This window comes from Gadus macrocephalus, chromosome 22 (genome assembly GCF_031168955.1).
Source record: "Gadus macrocephalus chromosome 22, ASM3116895v1".
Classification (NCBI taxonomy): Eukaryota; Metazoa; Chordata; class Actinopteri; order Gadiformes; family Gadidae; genus Gadus; species Gadus macrocephalus.
The window spans coordinates 17991165-18013878 of NC_082403.1; the positions used below are offsets into that span (position 1 = coordinate 17991165).

A 22714-nucleotide genomic window follows, 5' to 3' on the forward strand; every position below is an offset into this window, starting at 1 on the left:
ACCAAAGATGTGAAGCGCATGCGTCCCAATGGTTCGTTCTGGAAAGAAACGTGACCTCTCCTGACCCGGAAGCTGACGAACCCAAGCTGTTCCATCGGAGGAGTAAAGATGGCTGACAACGGCGCCGCGGATCCTGGAAATAACAACAATAATGAAACTGTCGCACCGGAGGGAACTATTATCAAGGTCACAGTCAAAACCCCCAAAGATAAGGAGGAGATCGCCATCAGTGAAGACGCCTCCGTCACCCAGGTGTGTATCGGGGTTAGGGTTAGCCGACCGAGGCGCTCAGCGCGGGGCTACGGTGTCATGCTAACCCTGCCCACTTTAGCCTAGCACACACTAGCTAGGAGCTAACGAGCTAACCTAGCATTTGTCGTATTACTAGCCTACTGATATGATGTGCCTATTGAATCGATTGTCGGCTCAATACATCAGACAGTATACGATATGAACTGTAAAGTGTTTTTCTCAGAGAGGCGGTCTGGATAAATAGTGGCGATGTGAGTGAGATGGACTGCCGGCTAGCTAGCTAACGACAGCTAGCCGGATGAGCTTCCACTGTGGGCTAATGTTAGCTAGCCAAACAAGTGTCAGCTGATGGGCTGTCCTCTTGTTAAACGTAATGTAACATCTATATAACCTAAAATAACCATAGCCTATGTTACTATGTTACTCAACCTGTTTAATCAAGCAGTGGGGTGAAATGAGCTCTCAGAAGGTATGGACTCTAGAACATTCTTCCACATGTTTCATTGAGTCCTGCACATCAGGATAGAATAGAGAGTATCTCCTCGATTGTATTGCTTTTGATTAGAATAAAGATGAATACATTGTTTTATTTCAGTCATTATGTGTAGTCTTTACGTTTCCCCACCATATTCGCTAGATGGCATGGCTTGGAAACCTTCAGTCTTATCAGTGATGTATATGGTAGGAAACTATCGTGAGAGAATGTGGTTATTGGAAACCAAGGCAGTGGTAGAATATCTTCAGAAAAGGTTTATCCATTTGTCATGATTTCTTTATCTATGTGTCAAGCTTTGTGCAATTATTATGTAAGAATCAATCCAAGCACAAATCTTCCAAATTGAACATTGCTGATCAATGGCTTGTTTTCACATTATATTGTGAATGAGAGTATGTTAGAGTTTCGCCACATTGGTTTGCTCCAGCCCTCCTTATTTTTTACAACCATTCTTAATTTTGCTCACATCTTTCCCCTCCACTCGGTGTCCCTTCGGTGCTGTCCCTTTATTTATTTCCTCTTTCGCACTTCTCTGTTTTCAGTTTAAGGAGGAGATCTCGCGGCGGTTCAAGGCCAAACAGGATCAGTTGGTTCTGATATTTGCCGGAAAGATCTTGAAGGATGGCGACAGCCTCAACCAGCACGGCATCAAGGACGGCCTGACAGTACACTTAGTAATTAAGACGGCACAGAAGTAAGGAAATGCAGCAGGGACAACCCTTCCCGCCCCAACGCCCGTCGCTAAATGTTTTTCCCTGATCTAGGACTCCCCGGTGGCACTGGTCTTCTGTGTTTTTACTAAATGCTGCGCAATCCCTTATCTGTTCATCCCCTACCCTTATCTCTGCAAACTCACACCATCGCTTGTTTGCAGACTGTATGCCAGATTCTCAGTTCTGATCCTTCCGTCTCTAGAGCTGGAGACGGCGCTGGCTCTTCGTCCACAAGCTCTACTTCCAGCCAAGTGGGCAATGCTTCAACCCCCAGTCCGATGGCCAACCCCACCACCGCAACCTCAACTGCCACCACCACAGCAGCAGCAGGCTCCGCTGGCACGGCCCCGCCTCCCACACAGACCCCTAACCTACTATGTGAGTCCCTCCTGCATTATCTTATCCTACAGACCCACTCCCATACGTACAGGATACCATTATAAACCCTCGGTGGGGTGCGGGGGGGTAGTCTAGTGTCTGGGGTGTTTGTTCTCAGCCAAAAAGTACTGGATTCCCCATTGTCGGCAGCTTACCTGTAGGTAATTCACTTACCTGCTCCTCAACGACATATAACTTAATGCACTTGATTAAAAGTGTCTTCTTAATTACTACAGTCCTTTTCTTTTGTAAAGCACTTTCATGCAGGCAAAAGCCAGCTTGTCAGGAGGTGTTTGGGCATTTAAGGTTTCTTGCTCAACTTGACATTAGAAGGAACTGAGCGAAGCCACTGCTTCTCAGTTAAAAATACTCTAATAGTAACACATCAATTCATGTCTTTCATGATTATCTTTTCCCCCCTCTTTCTTCCCAGCTGGCTTCGGCGACCTGTCCAACCTGGCCGGCCTTGGCATGGGCTCTGGGAACTTCATGGAGCTGCAGCAGCAGATGCAGCGGCAGCTGATGTCCAACCCAGAGATGCTGTCCCAGATCATGGAGAACCCGCTGGTGCAGAACATGATGTCCAACCCGGACATGATGCGGCAGATGATCGTGGCCAACCCTCAGATGCAGCAGTTGATGGAGCGCAACCCGGAGATCTCCCACATGCTCAACAACCCAGAGCTCATGAGACAAGTGAGGCCGTCCGACTCCAAACATCCTCTCGGGTTTATCTCAGGGAGTATAGGATCGGTGCTGAACTTGCGCTCTGTATTCCTCAGACGATGGAGCTAGCGAGGAACCCAGCCATGATGCAGGAGATGATGCGTAACCAGGACAGGGCGCTTAGCAACCTGGAGAGCATCCCCGGGGGGTACAATGCCCTCCGCCGCATGTACACCGACATCCAGGAGCCCATGTTCAGCGCTGCCAGAGAACAGGTGGGTGGACCAGACCTTCATCTGTTCAGCATCAATTAGAAATGGATGGTCACAATTTTAATTAGAAACCTATCTTTTGAGGCCATTTTATTTTTGTCGTTTCCTATGATCACGCTAAGCCTCACTTTAGTCACATTTAGACTAAATTGTATTCTATATGACCAAATGCAGTAAAAACGATCCCTGTCCACACAGTTTGGTAGCAACCCCTTCTCAGCCCTGGGGGGGACCAATGACTCTGGCATCCAGCCGTCACGGACAGAGAACCGGGAGCCCCTCCCCAACCCCTGGGGGCCTCCTAGCGCCACCAACCCTGCCGAGAGTGGGGGGGGCCCTGCAGGCGCCCCAGGCACCACCCCTGGGACCACCCCCAGCGTCACAAACCCCCTGGGCATCAACGCAGGCAGTCTGGGGAACGGTAAAGAGAAGAGACGCGTACATTCCCACACTTCTTTGAGTCTGTTTTTACAGGAATTCTAGCTCTGTCCGCAGACTACCTGTTGGCAACCTTGAGCAAGATATCTAACACCCCCCGCCCCCCAAAACGTCACACCTCATTAAATGTCTTGGTCTTCTAGGCATGTTCAACAGCCCCGGTATGCAGAGCTTGATGCAGCAGATCTCAGAGAACCCGCAGCTGATGCAGAACATGCTGTCTGCCCCCTACATGCGCAGCATGATGCAATCGCTTTCTCAGAACCCTGAGTTGGCGTCCCAGGTTCGAACACACAACGCATTTTTAGAGAGTGCATCTAGAAAACGGGCCGCTCATTGATATTCTGATCGTGTATCCCATTAGACTCTGATTATGTTGGACTTTATTCACAGGTTGTATTGAATATTAATGAGGGATTGAACCGGCAGGCTAAGCTTGCTGTGTGGCAGCCCATTGGCATGCACACGCGCAGAGCTTTTCTATAAGCCCACCTTAAATTACAGCAAATCTGATTTGAAGGAACAATAATCAGGAGAGAATGGTTCTGACTCTTCTCTTTTTAGACATTGGTGCTCGGCACAGAATAACCACTCTATGGCGGGAATATAAATCTGAGCACTCATGCTATATCTCTGTGCTCATGGGATTGTAAGACACTGGTACTAAAGGTGTATAGATATTGTTATTATGGCCAAAGACGTGAAGATGTGTTGGGTATATTCTACTACAGATTTTTAAGGTGACATTAATTCCAATACCACATGAAGAATCAATGTATTCTAACGCCACTTATTTGCAGGTGTTGATGAACAACCCCTTATTTGCCGGAAATCCGCAACTGCAGGAACAGTTCAGGTCCCATATGCCCGTCTTCCTGCAGCAGGTAAAATCCACAGCTGCAGCAACATCCACACTGATTGATGCAATGCATCAAGTACATGGATGGATAACTGCTTGTAATGGCTTTTAAGGATGTGTTGCAAAGGGTCTTTGTAGCTGAGCCAACGGAGGATCGGGTTGTGATTGGCTGTTGATGGAACCATTGTGTGTGATGACAGATGCAGAACCCGGAGGCGCTCTCGGTAATGACCAACCCCCGGGCCATGCAGGCTCTCATGCAGATCCAGCAGGGCCTGCAGACACTGCAGTCGGAAGCACCGGGACTTATGCCTAGGTACACACGCACGTACACACACACGCACACACTGGCACACCTTCTCGATGAGCCCAAACAGTCGTACACACACTCTCGAACTCTATGGACCTGCTCAGGTTAATTTTTTTGCAGCTTTTAATTGTATTTTTCTCCAATGAAGTCTGGTCCCGGGTGGAATCCCCGGGATGCCCCCCGCCGCTGGGGGTGTGGTGCCGGAGAGCCCCGCCCCCTCCCCCAGCGCGGGAACAAACCCCGCCCAGCAGCAGCTGATGCAGCAGATGCTCCAGATGTTTGCCGGAGGTGCGGGTGGAATGGGAGGAGGAGGACTGGGAGGATTAGCTGGTGGACTCGGAGGGGGCCTGGGAGGACTCGGTGGAGGACTGGGAGGAGGACTCGGTGGAGGACTGGGAGGAGGACTCGGTGGAGGACTGGGAGGAGGAGGAGGAGGAACTGCAACGGTACGTTCCAAGCGCATGCAAACACAGATTTTGAGATTTTAGAGTACTGTGAAAAATAATGGTTGATTGAAAAATATTCATCTGCTCACACACATGCATGTACCTAATAGAATGCATATATTTTTTACCCCTAAAAGTATGTCTTTCTCTATGGCTGGTTGAGGTTTTCTAACATTAATGAGTTCCCCTAGCCTGCCTATGGTCCCCCCGTGGCTAGAAATTACGTTTGGTGTCAAACAAGAACTAGGTATCCTGCTCCGCCTTTTGAAAAAGGAAAGCTCAGAGGGGGGCCAAGTTACCTCCCCTTTCAGAGAATTTGGCCCAACAATGAGCTACGACCGTGTGTGTGAATATACACACACAGTAACGCAAGTGTTGTACACTTCATTGTTATTTGGATAACCGTTCTGCTGTTGGTGTTATGGCGCTTAACACGCAACATAAGGTACGGTTTGCGTAAAGCTCCCATTTGGTGAAAAGGCTAGACTGCATCGGGTTCTCTGACGTCTCCGGTACTTCCACAACGAGACTCGTAGTGGGGGTTATCTCGTCCATGATTGAGAAAGAATTGGGGGGGGTGGAAAAGAACTTTGGCTTTGGCTCCCTGAAGTCCAGATTGAACCACGACATGGAGGAGAAAGGGATTGTTGCCTGGCAGTGGAGCACCACCGCCAGACCAATCTCTTTCTCCTCCGTGTCGGCGGTGGTGCTCCACCGCAGCCGAGATAACCCCCACTACGAGTCTCATATTGGAGGTACCGGGAGTCCGCAAACGGCAACTATCCCTTTCTCCTCCCCCAGGTCGCTACTCAATCTGTACTTCAGATTGAGTGGAAGAACCAGAGACGCAGTCGTTTGAGATTCATAATATCATCCGGTGGCGCACAAAGCTTTTGGCCATGATAATATATATTATATTATATAGATATCTATATTTAAATTTACATTTAGGGCATTTAGCAGACGCTTTTATCCAAAGCGACTTACAATAAGTACATTTGTCATAAGAAGTGCAACAATATATCAATGTCGGTACAGAAAGGATGTTCATAGAACCAAGTGCAACAATCGCTAGGCTAACCAATTCCCCGTGTTGCAGCAATGCTAGCAGCTACTGCAGTTGCTACACAGTTAAGTACTATCTATCTATATATTATATTATTAAGATATAGTGCTTCAGGACTCCCGCCGGTGCACCCGGATTGTTGTAGAATATTAACAGAACACGGCCAAAAGCTGTGTACGCCTCTGGATGATATTATGAATCCAAGCCATTGCAATACATCCATTGTAAACTAGGGATCGACCGATACCGATTTTTTTTCATCAGCCTTATCCGATAACCGATACGCCGATACCGATTTTCTTGGGCCGAAAATTTGGAGCCGATTATACCCTGGAAATCCGAGAGCACAATTGAATTTGCTCAGCGAGTCACTCTGGGAACGAGCAATATACTCTGATATATTCTCGGCCTCCCCTGGCCCAGAACATTAATCAATCACATCGATGTATCAATATAGGCGGGCCAAAAGCGTTGCTGTTTTACCGACCGGATACGGAAAGAGTCTTATCTATTGGTTAGCTCCACTGGTCTGGATTTGTCACCCCTTGCATTCTTCTGATTGGTCGTAGTGTTATCCAATGTGTGTTATCCAGTGATATTTTCTAATGCATGCTTGGTGCCGCCCCTCGAGTTGGGCCATTTTCATTACTCGTTGCCAGACCTTACAGCTTTCTAGATGTGGGTCTGGATTTGTAGGCTAAGCCTCCCTCAATTTACATCATAAAAATGACACAATGATGATAACAAATGGTACAATGTCTCAATTTAAAAAAATGTCTGTAAATCACTCCAAAAAAAAACAAACGCAAATAATATCGGCCGGCCGATATATCGGTCGATCACTATTGTAAACACTAGCGAATGGTACCGTGGCCGCATGCTGCTCAGGGCCACACCACCACCCTCCACCTTGACCCGCCTCTAAAAAAACGGCACATTTGTGGAAAGCTCATTGTGGGACTGGCTTGTAAGTGTCTGTAATTCTGCACCAAGGCTGAATTTATTGAACGTCTTCAAGTACTGTATTAGGGGCCCACTAACACCTATATTAAAGCATCCAGAAAGTAGCATGCAATGGGACCTTCAAAGATATAATGGTGTTATATGAACTGATATTCACTCCTGACCAGTATTTAGAAACAAAAACAATGACCACAAATAAACTGTGGAAATTACAAGGAGCAAAAATGGAAGTGGTGGGCAGGTTGCTAGTTCGATCCCTGGCTCCTCCCAGCCTAGTGTCGAGGTGTCCCTTGCATGGTAGACTCCGCTGTGGTCACTGTGTATGAACCGTTGTAGGTCGCTTTGGGAAAAAAGCCTCTGCTAAATACCCTCAATGTCAAATGGCGACCTAGTTATTCAGTTCAGGCCAAAGAGAAAGGGGCACTTGGTATTTTGCTGCACTTTGGACATGTGTCCTCATTGATGTATATCACGTCTATCTTATCTGGATCCGACCAATCCTAGCAGCACCTGCTGCACCACGTTGAAGGAAACTGCCCTGTGGCTTCACACCAAACAATGAGTGTTATTCAACGGACTGCATTTTAATGCTGGAACACTAAAGTGGACTTTTTGTTTGTCACATCTTGGGCTGTATCCGTCTCTGAAAATTCCAAGTGGACAATACATGGTCAATCTATTTTTGGTTTAAAAAAAATAAATCAAAAACATTAAAATGAAAATGAATGCATTCTCCAGTTGTCCATTACGGTGGCCAGGTTAAGGAAACAAGTTGAAATAACAGGCACGTCAGATCCAAAGGCTAAATTTAAGTGCTTGTAGTAAGCCATAATATTCCCAAAGCACTTTTTCAATTTGAAAAGATATAGCCTAAGCAAACACAAATCTTCTGCTCTCTGAGATCCACGTTACCCAATTGCAAAAAAAAGTATGCTTCATCTCATTTGTGGCCAGGATTCCTCCTAACGTACCATTTATCTGCAGGCTCATTTATATCAACGTTCATTTAGTGCTTTGCATTGACCCTTCATTGTTGAATTTGGGTGTTTAGAGGGTGTGTTGACACTGATACATGTGTGCAATTTCCATGTGGACTGTGATTCAAGTACACTTTTAGTATTGATCCCACTGTATTATACATGAGACCCCAGAACTTTAATAAATAAAAGGTTGAGATATGTGTTATTAATATTGGTCTCATGTTTGATCTTACATGAGATACATCTCCTCATGAAGCATTTGTCCACTTGTTATAATTACTGTCTCTTACATCATTACTGCCATGCCATGACTTTCTTGAGCCTGTATATGATATTTGCATTGGTAAGTATATTTCACATATAAAAAAGATGTATGCACCCCTATTTTACCAGGTGTGATTTTTGGTAGGCTATTAGCAGCTAATTCAAGCTTGTGTAGACAGTATATATGGTAGGGTCCGTCAACCCAAAGCACACAGGTGTGTCGGGATGGAAGTGAAATAACGCCAAAGAGCAAGCAAAACATACAGATGCTTGTGCTTTACAACGTAACAACAATTATTATATTAATATATGGGCTGCGCTACAAAATTAAATCCCCCAATTGTCCAGATGTCTGATAAGATTCCCTCCCCCACCCCCCCGCAGACCCAGACACCAGAAGTCCGGTTCCAGTCCCAGCTGGACCAGCTGAGCGCCATGGGCTTCATCAACCGAGAGGCTAATCTGCAGGCCCTCATCGCCACCGGGGGCGACATCAACGCGGCCATCGAGAGACTGCTGGGCTCACAGCCCTCGTAAAGACACACATGCAGACAAGCGTGCATACTCACACACATGCACACGTCCCACCCACACAACCAACCAACCAACAAGCCACACACTCACTCGCTGTCATCCATACATCTTCGTGAAGACCCTGACAGAAGTCTGGCAGAACCAAGAGAAATACCAGTGAAGAGGTTTCAACCTTTGCAGAAGAAACACGGACATGTTGCGTCTCCGATTCTTTCCCCACCCTTCTTTTTCCTCCTTCTCTTTTTTTCCCCTCCCCCCTTCCCCGATCCTGTTGGTGCCATCCACAGGGATCTGTTCCAGTGCACTGCTGCAGTGGCGGACTTGACCATTTCCTTACCTGAGGGGGGTGTTATGTTGCATCAGCAATGAGAATCACAACCAGTTATTTAATTTAATTATTTTTTTTCCGTGGGTGGTTGTAGTCAGGGGGAGACTTGTTTGCAGACAAACATGCCTAGAATAGAGCTTGAATCCAGAGTGACATAATGTGGCTTTGTCCTCAGCTCTACACATTTACATATATACATAATCTGAGTTATCGCTTTTTAATATTGTGGAGCTCCTGTTTTTTAGACAGTCTCGAAAGAACAAGCAAGAGATTGTCCTTTTTTTGTTTTGTTCATTAAACTCTTTAACACCGCCCCTCTATTCCCTCCACTCTCACTCACCTTTATTTTAGACTTCTGAACGAACAGGCCATCGGGTTATATATGAAATCACAATAAATTATAAAGCGCTTCTTAATGACGTGCACCTCCCACACTTCAATTTTATGATTGGTCATTCCAGAACGGCTTGCCCACCCTCTAGCCATGGGTAATGGCTGTTCTCCACCTTTAAAGCACTACCTCTGTGCCTTCGTCGTTCCCTACCCCTCCCTTCCCTCAAAGGCATTCTTAACTGACATCAATTTAGCACGACCAATTATCCAGGATTGGTCGGAAACCCGAATTTTCGGCCAAATATCTAGAATGGCTTTCACGCAGAAAGAAGTCATTTATTTTTCACCATAATCATTGAGAACCAGTTGAAGAGGAACACCAGGAAGATCATTTTTTCTTCTATTTTATCCATACCAATTTAAGACGATTTGAGGTGGAGATGGTACCAATAGATAATTATTGCAAGTCTCAAACCTAAAACAAAATAAATAAATCTGAAATCAAAATGATTAAAGACATAATGGAAAGTCTATTATTTTGTTATGGTGGAAATATAGTCATGTAAATTGAACTTCTAGTTTTTTTTTTTTGCTTTTGGAAATCTCAGCATTGTAGTTGTGGTAACCTTGGCAACTGCTTCTATAGCTTTGCTTTGTCTGTTGACCTCAGCTGATACAAATACATCTCCCAATTCAACATGTTGGAACTAACTTTTAACAGTACTGTACTAAAAAAGAATAATAAAAAAAATCTTGCTAAAAAAAAAACATTTTGGCGCAGTGTAATTTAATGGACAGTGATGATATGTCTTTTTTTTTTTGGCATACTATAATATATTTCTAGAAGTTGGTTCCCCGTCTAATGGCTTTAACTGTAATTGTTGTTAGTGGTTCAAGTCTGTCTACATGTCATGGATGAGTTGATCCATTTAAATGGCCGCAGCTGTGGCTGAGCTCAAGGGTCTAGAGAATTGTGATTCATTGTTTGCTCCTATTTGGCTCAATCATCGTGAAAATTGCTGTTCATTCCTGGAATATTGCAATAAAGCTCTGAACCATTAACACTCAATGATCCTGGGCAGGGTTTGAAATCAGTGTATTGCAACATTTTACCTTCTGGCACCAGACCTAGAACGCATACGATGCATATTTGCAACACAATTTTTTGATAGTCTATTTCACGTTTTAACTAATTTTGTTGCAGGTCCTTATATGAGACTTGAATTCCTTCATCTTAGGGGTGTGTTGCTTGGAGGTGGGGTGAAATAAATGGAGTGTAGATGTTATGAGGGCAATTCACAATGAGGGGTCTTCTAAATGTAACTTTTTAAATTTCAAGTATATATACAATCATTTTAAATAAGTGTCTTGTTCTTTGTCATATTGTATACAACATGTGAATTACAAATTGAATCACCCTGTATGGTGGATTATAATCTTTATCCTGAGCCTCATCTACTGAAGTTTTCATGTCACTCACCCAGAGAAGTTGACAGGCTGTGTTGGTCTTTGGATTGATCCTTCTTGATTTAAATGACTGGTTCCCAGGCTCACATTGTAAGAAACTCTCTCACCTTTTGAAAATGGTCAGTATTTTTCAAATACTGTTTATATTTCAGAGAGAAAAAGTTTTTCACAATTTTATTAGAATATTACTTCTCACACATTTCACGCTCTAATTAAATGAAGATGACTCAATCTTTTTTTTTAATATTCATATTTTTGTAGCCTCAGAATAAAGACCTAATGGTGTTGCTGCTATTACGACCAAACATGTAAAAGAAAATAAGCGCTAACTTGAAAAACAATACAAAAACTAAATTAAACCACTTTATTGTGTATTGTGTATTGCATAGTGGATCGCCACTTGTGTGTGCCCCCACAATTTAGTTTTGTGAAAATGTTGCCAAAATCACCTTTTTTAAATGAACATGAACATGCATGTGTACTGTCAGAATGTAGATCACATATTCATATTGTGTTCTATAAAGTGGTAGATAAAAAAAATATATCTATAGTTGGCTTACATTGATTTACACCCACACCTCCATAATGATTGCTACACCCTTGCCTCGTGCTGTATTGTCTGAAGGCTTCTGGTTTTTCAAGCTGTTTTCACACCATGTGACAAATTGGAAACTCCTCTGAATATCCCAGTCGGACTCCCACCCTTCTTGGTGGTAGACGTGATCATTAGTGTTTCTTTTTACAATGACAATGCGCTCTGTTATAATGCAGAAAGATCCTCATTGACGCTACGACAGTTGGCACGCGCCTGTGAGAGGGATTGGGATTGAGCCTCTCCCTGCTAGCCTCCGGGCTCCCTGGTGACATTCAAATGAGTTCTCTTTGTTCTCCTCGCCCAGTGTTGGGTGTCATTCAGTGGCACAAACGGAGAGCGGTAGAGCTGGATAACAGGGTGGGGTGGAGCCTGTCTGTTTGTGTGTGAGTGGTTCTACCTGTTACACCTGCTCTCCACCCGTCCTCCCTCCCTTCCCTGTGTTGTCACCTGATCAGTTGGTTGTCATGCAACAGGAACTCTTGTCCGTGGCTCGGCCGTGGCTGGTCGCTGTTCACTCCGGCACTGCCCCTATCTGCAAATGAAGGAAGGAGGTGGGAGGAAGGAGGGAGGGTCAGGCTGAACCTGTTTCTTTCCTCCTTCACTTCCTTACTACGTTTTCATGAATCCACTGCACTCGGTTCTCTAGGCGAGAGTGGAAAAAGAGCTTTGTGTACTGTATGTTGGCGGTGTATGGGCTTTGTTCTGCTGTTGCTCTCTCCTCACATTGTCCCTTCTCCCTTCTACACTGGGGATCTGATGGTGTTTCCCGGCTCCGGGCTTATTGACCGTAAGGTGAATCCTTGCAGACACTGAACACAGCATGGGTTCCGATGATTCCTACAACTTTGTCTTCAAAGGTGAGTGATATCTTTCGTTCTAAGTGGATCATTTCCTCTTCTATTTTTGACGTTGTTTCAAGTTATTTTTGAAAGAGAACAGAGCCAGCTTTTGACCTTAAGACATTCCATTGTCGTTGCCGTAGCCGAGAGGATCTGTTGAGATTTCTGAAAAAATGCCAAGGGTTGCATACAGGGAGGGGATTGGAAAGGAGGAAGTAACGATGTATTTACTATTTGGCTTCTGACCAGATTATGCGGTATTTAAGTTCTAGATGTGTTGCAAGTCGATATGGGGAAGTGTTATTGTTGTGAAAGATTCGTTTTTTCTGGCTTCAATACGTCATAGTACATGACTCGGTAGAATTCGGTCCGATCCTTACATTCCATCAGAAGTTCAATGGAGTGGTCGTGTGAAGCAATACTGCGGCTGTGTGATGTCATCAAGTCAAACACCGGGCAGGACAGCCAAACCCTCTCAGGTTAATAGACAACTTAAGAGGATTTGGCTGGCTGGATGACTGCTTCTTGCCACAGCATGCCCTGACAGGTCGGTCTTGAGTGTCAGAATCTCCTCTTGTCCCCCAGTGGTTCTGATAGGTGAGTCTGGTGTGGGCAAGAGCAACATGCTGTCTCGCTTCACCAAGAACGAGTTCAACCACGACAGCCGCACCACCATCGGGGTGGAGTTCAGCACACGGACGGTTCAGCTGGACACCAACACCATCAAGGCCCAGATCTGGGACACGGCCGGCCTGGAGCGCTACCGGGCCATCACCTCCGCGTGGGTACACACGGACACACATGCACACACGCACATATCACATACACACACGCACACGCGTACACGGACATATCACATACACACACACGCACTCGCACGGGCGCACACACACACACACACACACACACACACACACACACACACACACACACACACACACACACACACACACACACACACACACACACACACACATAAAAATCACGTACAGATATAAACAGGGTTTTTCCTGACTCAAAATAAGACCTAGGTGGTTACTTTGAGTGACAGTGACTGCGCTCTGTGTTACTGCAACTGTCAACTCTATGAGTCATCTCTGTAGATTTAAATTACATATACTTAAAAATATGAGCGTTTTTTAATTTAACATTAATCATCAATGAAGATATCCTTGATCCAACGATCCAGACCTCATGACTCACCTCTGGCCAACCCCTGATGAGGTTTTGGTCACCCCTGTCTGTACCAGCTCCTTCAGCACCTCCACGTAGAAGGACGCTGTCATGGCAATTTCCTTCAAGAGATATTGCGTCTAGAACAGATGAGATTTCTAAATGCAAAAAGCACACAATAGTTGTAAACACTTAACCTATTTGCATACATTAGACTCCTCTCTAGCAGAGTGAGTCCAGAATACAGTGTGGCAGAGCTATTTATACAGTTTCCCATCCTCCCCACTTTGTAGATGTCAATAATCAAATCAGGTAATGTTTACCCAAGACACAGAGTTGCCTGTGTTCTCATCAAGCAGAAGAGTGCATAAGGGGATGCCTTCTCCCTTGTGAAAGGTTTACCCAAGTAGGAAGGTTAACATTTTGATTGACGCTGAGGAAGGTAGGGTGGTTATCCAAGCAAAAGGGTTAACATTTAGATGCCACTTAGGTCGGTGGGGCGGCTAACCCAAGCACAAAGGTTAACATTCTAGACGAAATCTCTGCAATGGTGGGGTGGCTGACCCAAGCACAAAGGTAAACATTTAGACGAAACTGAGGAAAAGCAGGGTGGTAAGACAATACATGGAATAGAAAACAAAGCCTATATGACTAAAAGGTAACAACATTGGTATTTTTTCATGACAACGCCCACTTATGTTGTCACTAAGGAAAAGGCAGATTCAAATGGCTTGTGATGACTAATTGAGCCCACCCTTGCGATAAAATAGGGCCCCTTTAATGTTTCACAAAGACCTACCTTTGGTATTAACAAGAATAGAGTTATTTTTAATTGCGTGTAATGACTGTTTCATCATTTTATATTAATGCTGCAGATGTACATCAACTGGACCGTTCAACATGTTTCAGACATGAAACTGGCACTGAAGGGTAGCACTACCATTTTTAGTTGGCACCTGCTGGCGGGATAACCGAATTGCAGTCATAAATGCTTTGTCTTTTCCTTGCGTGGTTTTGCCTAGAAGGGGCCCCAGGGGGAGGGCCCCTGATATCAGGAGAACTCTTGGGGGGGGTATTTTAGAATATCTTGTTCAAATAGATTTTTTTACAGATTACCAATTGCTCTACATATTCGTAGGACCTTATTTAAATGTGTCCTTTCACTTTCAGATTGCATCAGTCTGAAGAGACTCATTTTAATCTAGGAGCAGTTCACGTACATTTAATTGACTTTATTTGTTATTTCCAGTTCCCAGCCATTAGTTTCCCAAGTTTGGAAGTGGTTAAAGCTATTTAAATTGACCAAACTCCTGAGGTACCTCATGAATACACTTTTGGGAAAAGAATAATGTACTTGCTCTATTTATTTTAAGGTTCACTGTATTAAAACCTTGTTTTAATTTCAAATTACTCTTTTAATCCAAAAATTCCACAATTCTTACATATAATAATCATCTTTGCAACTTAGACCTTTGACCTAATTATTGTAAAGTAATATAAATTATGAAAGTTAATTTAGCAGGTTCATTTGGGCAGAAAGTAATTAATAATATTTTCTTTAGTACATATATACACACGCAAGCACGCACACACATACATACACATTCAGATACACGCACACAAACTCACACACGCACGCACGCACGCACACACGCACACACACACACACACACACACACACACACACACACACACACACACACACACACACACACACACACACACATACACACAAAACCACACACACACACACACACACCATATACAGTCAAAAACACATGTTGTTAACATAGGCTTTAATTATCAGGCTGCTGACATGGTTTTGGTAACACTTTACAGAAGCGCGTCCTTATTACATTGTAATTACACAGCAATAAGGTAACAACCTGTGACACCATGCGATTAATATGTAATAATGTTGTGGCATAGCATGTGACCACACAGAGGTTAGTTTGTTACTCTTGGAATGCTGTTCAATGATGTTTTTAAATATTAAGTACATTGTTGATCACAATGGACTTGCTTGTGTAGTGACACCCTCACAGCACATCGCAACGTGAAGTGTAACCCTGGTTTCCTCTGTTCTGTTACGCCAGATATTACCGGGGTGCCGTCGGAGCACTGCTGGTCTATGACATCAGTAAGCATCTGACCTATGAGAGCGCAGAGCGCTGGCTGAAGGAGCTGTACGACCACGCGGACCCCCACATCGTGGTCATGCTCGTGGGCAACAAGAGCGACCTGGATAGCGTGCGCACCGTGCCCACCGAGGAGGCCCAAGACTTTGCAGGTCCGACCTCCTGATCAATCTCTCTCATTGATTTGTCATTGAATAGTTATCAGGCCGTTTGTATAGACATGCATTTTAGTAGCGTTCTCCAAATTTCTGAAGAGCTGTTATGTTGTTGTTTTATTCCGATGTATGTGTGCATGTTATCAAATGTTATTGTTTAGGAAGTATAGTATAGCAAATATATGTTCAACACAGGAGTGAAAACGACTGTACATGCGTCCAGTGAGCTGTGATTCTAAGATATCCTTTGCTTTGCATGATAAGTGAACTGCGATATTGAATCCGATCTTCTTTTACCAGACAAGAGAGAGCTCATGTTCATGGAGACGTCAGCCTTGGACTCCACCAATGTCGAGGCTGCTTTCAATGAGGTCCTCAAAGGTATGCTCTGTACCTGCAAAAAGCTATAAGCCCTATTTTACAAGGTCAAAGGTGTGTGTGTGTGTGTGTTTATGTGTGTGTGTGTGTGTGTGTGTGTGTGTGTGTGTGTGTGTGTGTGTGTGTGTGTGTGTGTGTGTGTGTGTGTGTGTGCGCGCGTGTAGGATCCTCTACTGATTCCTGTGTTTTCCTTTAGCTATCCATAAGAAGGTGGCCAGCAAAGAGGTGACGCGAGGCTCCATCTCCGCAGTGACCCTGTCCAACCCCATCGAGCCCAAGGATGAGGGGAGAACCTGCTGTAAGAACCTTTGAAAAGACCACCAGGGTCTCTGGTGACAGACATGTCATCATCATCATCCTCATCATCCTCATCATCCTCATCATCACTATCATCATCACTATCATCATCACTATCATCATCGTGTTCAGCTGTCAAGGTCAACCGACTGCTTGCCACAAATAAACTGATAGTCGGTACTATTTGGACCCAAAGATTATGATGTGGTTGCTCTAAAGTGCAGAAATTGTATTTAATATATGGATGGATGACCTAAATGTAAAACGGAGGTGGTAAGCTGGTGCTTACCATTGCAAAGAATGGTTGTAAATGCTAAAAGATGACACTGCAATACTTTGTCTCCGTTATTTTATTCACATTTATGTTTTGAATCCAGTAGGATAAATTTAATCTTATAAAAAAAGCTTGTCTTTTTTCTTTGGTCTCTGTGCATCTCTAATACCGACAGAAATCTACACTGGAGTATTGGATTCATTTGAGGTGGGATTGATATAGCGTGGGCCTTGCAACCCTTTTTCAACACCATCTTAAACTGTGTTGACCGTGGCCTGTAGGTGTCAGTGTAGTCTGGGAAAGAATCACACACATACCAACACCTTAAACGACCTTTAATCCCCTTAACCTTCTTCATTAACCTCTAGAGCCCAGTACACAGAGAAGAGGGGGGTCGGGGGTACATCAAAAAACAGCTCTAAGGTCCAACTGCAGAAAAACACTCACACTAATTAATACATACACTATAAAAAGTCCTGATAAAACTGTTTTTTAAACAAAGGGAGCGATCCCCACCCAACTAAATGAATAAATGTCATAGGCGACACATTTTGAGAACAGCAAATACTAGAGCAAGGTGTAGGTAGCCAATAAGGTGTAAGCTATGTTAGATGTCTTAACATTTACGTCTTTAGTTTTCATATCTAGGATAAATGTACCACAATAACATATGTTTTCAGGCAGGCACTCATCTTTATTAGTGATGGCTTTCATGCTCTTTTGAAAATCTTCGCGCCGTGCTGTGACACGAGTCAATATGTTCAGGCGTCCCCAAAATCTCCTTCCTTTGAAGATTAATGAGAGACTGCAAAGCATTGGCTCATTCGCGGGCCTCATTGTGTTATCGCGGCAGCAAGGGCAAAAAGAAGATCTGCAGACGATATTTTTAAATGGATGGCGCTGTGCAGCTCGTCTGAGAATGTTAAATCTCAGGTGTCACTCCTTTCCGACATCTTTCTGACAGATACAGTCTCTGGCTCACACATGTGCAGTAGGTGTGTGTATCTCTGTGTCCATCTAGGTGTGTGTGTATGCGTGAGTGAGTATTTGCGTGTGTCTGTCTGTGTGTATGTGTGTGTGTGTGTTTGGGGCCTATGTGGCCTAGGTACGATGAATACCAGCAATTAGTACGACAATGAATTAATCAGTAAATGTTGAATTGGTTTCTGTGATATTTGAACGTGCCTATATATATCTTCTATACATCTTTTGAGCTCGTCCTCACTTTTCACATTCTGGTTCACCCACAAACACAGAGTTCCCGCTTATCCAATCTCTCTTTCTCTCTCTTCTCCATCTCCCGCTCTCTTTATACAGTATCTCTTTCGCTCTCTTTCTCTGTCTCTCTCTGTGGAAGTTAGCTTATGTTGTATTTAGCCATGTGCCATGTGTCACCAACCACATTGGGAACAAGAGGAGAACAGGCAACACCTTGACTGGTGCGTACCTGCACATAACTCTCCATTGAATTTGACTACTCACACACACACACACACACACACACACACACACACACACACACATACACACACACACACACACCAATAAAGGCGGTGTAATGTAGCTAAGCAGCTAACAACACAGTATACTCTCTCCATGCTTTTGTCAGGTTTAGTGTTTTTTATGGCTTCTCAGAACTCTGGCATGTACTGAAGAGTCTCTCAACACTGATGATGCGCACGCACGCACGCACGCACGCACGCACGCACGCACGCACGCACACACACACACACACACACACACACACACACACACACACACACACGTAGGTGCACAGTTCAACAGATACACACCAACTCCATTGGGACTGGGTTGGTCATTTGTTGGCAGGTGAGGTTGAAGCCTAAATGAAGTTGTGTTTTTTTGTGAGGTTGTATTTGTGACTATGGGGGTATTGCTGCCTACATGAATATGAACACATCTGTGTTACCGGGCGAGCCACTCTTTCTCCTCTGTGATTAGATGGGGGGCATTAAAAATGCCAATTGTCAGTGCACAAAAAAATAGCAATTAATGTAAGAGGATGCCTACTACTGGTGGTTATGTTGTTATGGCAACCAGCAAAATGTGCTTTGGGGTTGTGTGGTGTGCTATTGTTCCTGAGTTCCAAAATGCCTGGCAGAGAGCTCAGAGGGGGCTTCGGCTGAGAAGATGGTGGATGGTGAGATGGTAGATGATGAGGAGATGGTTAGATGGTGAGTAGTTGGTGAGATGGGAGAGGGTGAGATGGTAGAGGGTGAGGAGATGGTGAGATGGTAGAGGGTGAGGAGATGGTTAGATGGTGAGGAGATAGTGAGATGGTAGAGGGTGAGGAGATGGTTAGATGGTGAGGAGATAGTAAGATGGTAGAGGGTGAGGAGATGGTAGAGGGTGAGGAGATGGTTAGATGGTGAGGAGATAGTGAGATGGTAGAGGGTGAGGAGATGGCTAGATGGTGAGGAGATAGTGAGATGGTAGAGGGTGAGGAGATGGTGAGATGGTGAAATGTTGAGATGAGGGGATGGTAGATGAGTTGATGGTTAGATGGTAAATGATGGATAAATGATGGATAAAAGCGTCTGCTAAATGTAAAAATGATGAGTAGTTGGTGAGTTAGATGGTGAGGAGAGGAGATGTTGAGGAGATGGTGAGATGGTAGACAGTGACGGACTCGGATCAAAAACGGCCCTGGCATTTGCACCCACCATCGGCCCACCGGCGCAACTTGCAGATACAGCTTTTCACAGTCCATCACTGATGTTAGATGATGAGGAGATGGTGAGATGGGAGATGGTAGATGAGGAATAGTTGGTGAGATAGTAGATGGTGAGTAGTTGGTGAGATGGGAGATGTTTGGATAGTGAGGAGATGTTGGGAGTGTGACGTTCAGCCATTCTTGTACTCTTTCAGGGGTCATCCTCAAACAGGAGTCTTTGACTTTGTCTGTGTACATGTGTTTTTGTGTGTTTGTACTTGAGCATGTACTGTAGTTTGTCTATATTTAGGAGTCTGTTTGTGTGTTTTTGTCTGTGTTTGAATATATTTGTATGTGTGTCTGTGTTTGTATCTCTGTGAGCGTGTGTGATTTGATGTATTTGTCTATGTGTCTCTATAGGCATTTTTACACTGCCAAGCCGGTACGGTCACGACTTGGCATGACCGGCAATTTCACTGTCTTGCCTGTGTAAAACCGAGGGGGGGTAAAATCCCCCTTCGTCACGGAGCCGGCTTTCTTTGCTCATTGGAGTAGGCAGGGCTACGCCCGGAGAGTTGACCTGTTTAGAATAATTTACATATTCTAAATGTTTTTATTTTTTATTATTCAAGCCACCCACGTGCAAGAATGCGTATACATCTGAGTGTAGGCTATAAACCCGATTAATTATTTACAAGGTCGAAAACACCAACATATTCTTTATTTTGCTGACCACATATTTTTTATCCCGACATAAGGAAAGACCCTCGTCTTTCTCGTAGATCACACCATCTTTCAATATCTTCGTTAAATGCGACTGCATAACCTTCTCTCCCATAATGGTCAGCAGCTTGTGGATCTCAACATCTCTCTAATTAGAACTACTCATGTTCATATTGTTGCGTTGTCTCTGTTGTAGAGACTACGCAGCAACACCTCTACCCTGGAACTGCAGAGCCGTGTAATCACATTTACATCACAATGAAACCGCCAATATGTGTAGGGTCCGAGAGGGTAAATTGGGGTGCAAGATCAAGCCGTTGTATTACCTCGGACCATGCTGGAAAAAGGCAGCATAAGAAGGGCATATTCTGCAGTGTAAAAACGTTTCTGTTTGTGAATGAGTATTTGTGTTTATAGGTGAACGTGTGTGTGCATGTGGGAGGGCTGTTAGTACACTCTGTATGTGTGTGTGTTATCTTCCCATACAGCTTGGGCAATTAATTCCTTAAAATCCTCTAATATCATAACACAACTTGTTGTGTTTGGCTCTTCTATTGGATCCATCTGGGGTCAGGACAACAGTTTCAGACCCACAATTTAACAGGTTGCCATCAACAAACTCAGAGCCTCAGCTCCAGTCCACTTAACATAACATTAAATACCACGGTTGCCATGGCAACTGTAGTGTTTGTGCATGAGTAAATATTGAAACATGATGCAAACAGCCGTTGTCTTTCATCGATTTAAAATATATATAATTTTCCGATGGAGGTTCATATATCTATATCTATATCTATATCTATATCTATATATATATATATATATATATATATATATATATATATATATATATATGTACTGTATATAATGGCAGTGTTGGTATGGGTGGTTTCAATAGTTTAAGTCTGTAAGGCTTTCTATATATGCCATGTATCTTTTTTCGAGGTATACGATCCCCCCCTCATAGATTTTATTTTGTGTCACTCCTAGACTACCCCCTACGAAGCCCTCCACAGCCCAGAGGTTGTAAACATGGTGTTGGTCCAGGTGTAGTTTGTAGTCTGGATCTCAGGCTCTTCTACATACACTCCACCTGGGGGATAGATGATCCAAGCTTACCCCTGCTGCAGTCTGGTACAGAAAGAGATCACTCCTTCAGACAAGATGGATATGGTAGACGCTGGTTTGGTATTTCTTCTTCTTGTACTGTTGTGGATAAAAAAACAACACTTAAATACTTTTACAAAATACGAGAGGTCAAGAAGGACAGGGTTTAAAAGATAAAGACTTTATTATCACTTACTCAGATGTAACAACAAAACTTGAGTTGCTTTGCAAGAACTCATGATCTGGCATCAGGCTCCAGGTTATATTCCTACACGGTGTGGCTTTTCCCTACATGCACTGGCCAATCACAAAACTCTTTGCTTCAGGCCTAGAACTTTTACACCTCTGTTTCCCCCATCCCAGTTCTTATTACATTACAGTGTAAAGAAGTTACGACTTAAAAATAATATCATATGTAGGGCAGCATCATACTCTGTGATTTAAATCAACTTGTGACCTTATTAATTAAACTGATTTAAAACGGACATAATAAACCACATGTGCTTATAAGATCATAACATGAATTCAAACAATTGAGCAGGCGGAAAATAAAGCTCCCAAAGAATTGTTCCTCAGTAAATCATTGCTCCAACTATATTTTTTTAATAATGTGATTGTCACATTAACTATCTTTATTTTCTGCATGCTTTCCAACTATTTTTGGTCTGTTGACAATAATTTTGGATGATATTGGTGATTCTTGTTTAGTTTAATGTGTCATAGAATTTTTGGGCAGAGCTCAGCGATTCCTCTCTATGTTTATCGCATAACCCTCCATGCTTTAATAAGGATTTCAATCCGCGATAAAAGACGCCTGTATGGTCGTAAACTAGTCTGCCACATGGTCATATTCTAGAACTGTTGTTGTTTTAACTCAAATTATTCAGTATCTTTCATTTCTATATCAGATTCATAAGTGCTGCTGCAATACGTGCACAGTAACGTTAGGCTATTAGCCTGTTCTTAATTCTTACTCATAATTAGTTTAGTTGTTTTAATGTTTTAAAGTTTTAATGTAGCAAAAAAAATACAGAATAAAAAAACATTGAAATTGTGGGTGCAGTAATAGAGTAATAAAGCAGGCAGTGTTTGACTAACTGTAGTATTCTTAACAACCTCTAAGTCAGTGTGAGTAACATGAGAGAAAGACCGCGGGGCGGTCCTCTCCCCCTTGTGTACGTCAAAGCCCTCCCCGCCTGCTCCTCTCACGATGACTTGGGCCAGGAATAGAGATAACAACTTTTTAGGGGCCAATTCACAGTCAGCTAAGTAACCGAGGTTCATCTCGGGATCGGCAAATGGGCAAATGGTGTGAATGAATGACAGGTGAATGTCGCTCAGGATGTATTTGTTGACCTTTTCTTCAAAATAAAAGCAGAGGTAACCATTTGACAGCCTCAATGGCTTTCTGAACGGATCAATGGCTTGTTAGTGGATTGGCCGAAAACAAGACCTCATTCTTTTAGAATTGGACCTGGATATCGTAGGTTGTGGCCCATATATTTGGATTGAGTTGATGATGAGGTGGGGAGGGAGAGGGGTGGTGCTGAAGGATTCAGATCCCAACAAGCAGCAGCATAGTGGTGCAGCAGCAGC

The 22714-nt window shown here is 43.8% G+C and overlaps 2 protein-coding genes across 2 annotated transcripts; both read left to right on the top strand.

Annotated features, from left to right (window-relative positions):
• Window positions 1-10367, top strand: ubqln4 (ubiquilin 4). The gene is made up of 11 exons (XM_060042902.1): window positions 1-252; window positions 1291-1442; window positions 1664-1839; window positions 2273-2535; window positions 2622-2780; window positions 2976-3198; window positions 3359-3498; window positions 4016-4099; window positions 4275-4390; window positions 4533-4830; window positions 8488-10367. Exons 1-11 carry the CDS (start codon window positions 109-111, stop codon window positions 8638-8640), a joined length of 1908 nt encoding a protein of 635 aa, XP_059898885.1. The 5' UTR covers window positions 1-108; the 3' UTR covers window positions 8641-10367.
• A 1482-nt stretch (window positions 10368-11849) lies between these two features.
• Window positions 11850-16755, top strand: LOC132450810 (ras-related protein Rab-25-like). The gene is made up of 5 exons (XM_060042910.1): window positions 11850-12217; window positions 12785-12980; window positions 15469-15662; window positions 15966-16046; window positions 16240-16755. The coding sequence occupies exons 1-5, from the start codon at window positions 12181-12183 to the stop codon at window positions 16353-16355; spliced, it is 624 nt and encodes a 207-aa protein (XP_059898893.1). The 5' UTR covers window positions 11850-12180; the 3' UTR covers window positions 16356-16755.
• Window positions 16756-22714: the final 5959 nt, after the last annotated feature.

Coding starts and splice junctions, on each gene's coding strand:
- ubqln4 (XM_060042902.1), top strand. CDS start 109: ATGGCTGACAACGGCGCCGCGGATCCTGGAAATAACAACAATAATGAA. Junction 2,536..2,621: donor ACCCAGAGCTCATGAGACAA/GTGAGGCCGTCC, acceptor TGTATTCCTCAG/ACGATGGAGCTAGCGAGGAA. Junction 4,391..4,532: donor GCACCGGGACTTATGCCTAG/GTACACACGCAC, acceptor TCTCCAATGAAG/TCTGGTCCCGGGTGGAATCC.
- LOC132450810 (XM_060042910.1), top strand. CDS start 12,181: ATGGGTTCCGATGATTCCTACAACTTTGTCTTCAAAG. Junction 15,663..15,965: donor GGAGGCCCAAGACTTTGCAG/GTCCGACCTCCT, acceptor TTCTTTTACCAG/ACAAGAGAGAGCTCATGTTC. Junction 16,047..16,239: donor TTTCAATGAGGTCCTCAAAG/GTATGCTCTGTA, acceptor GTTTTCCTTTAG/CTATCCATAAGAAGGTGGCC.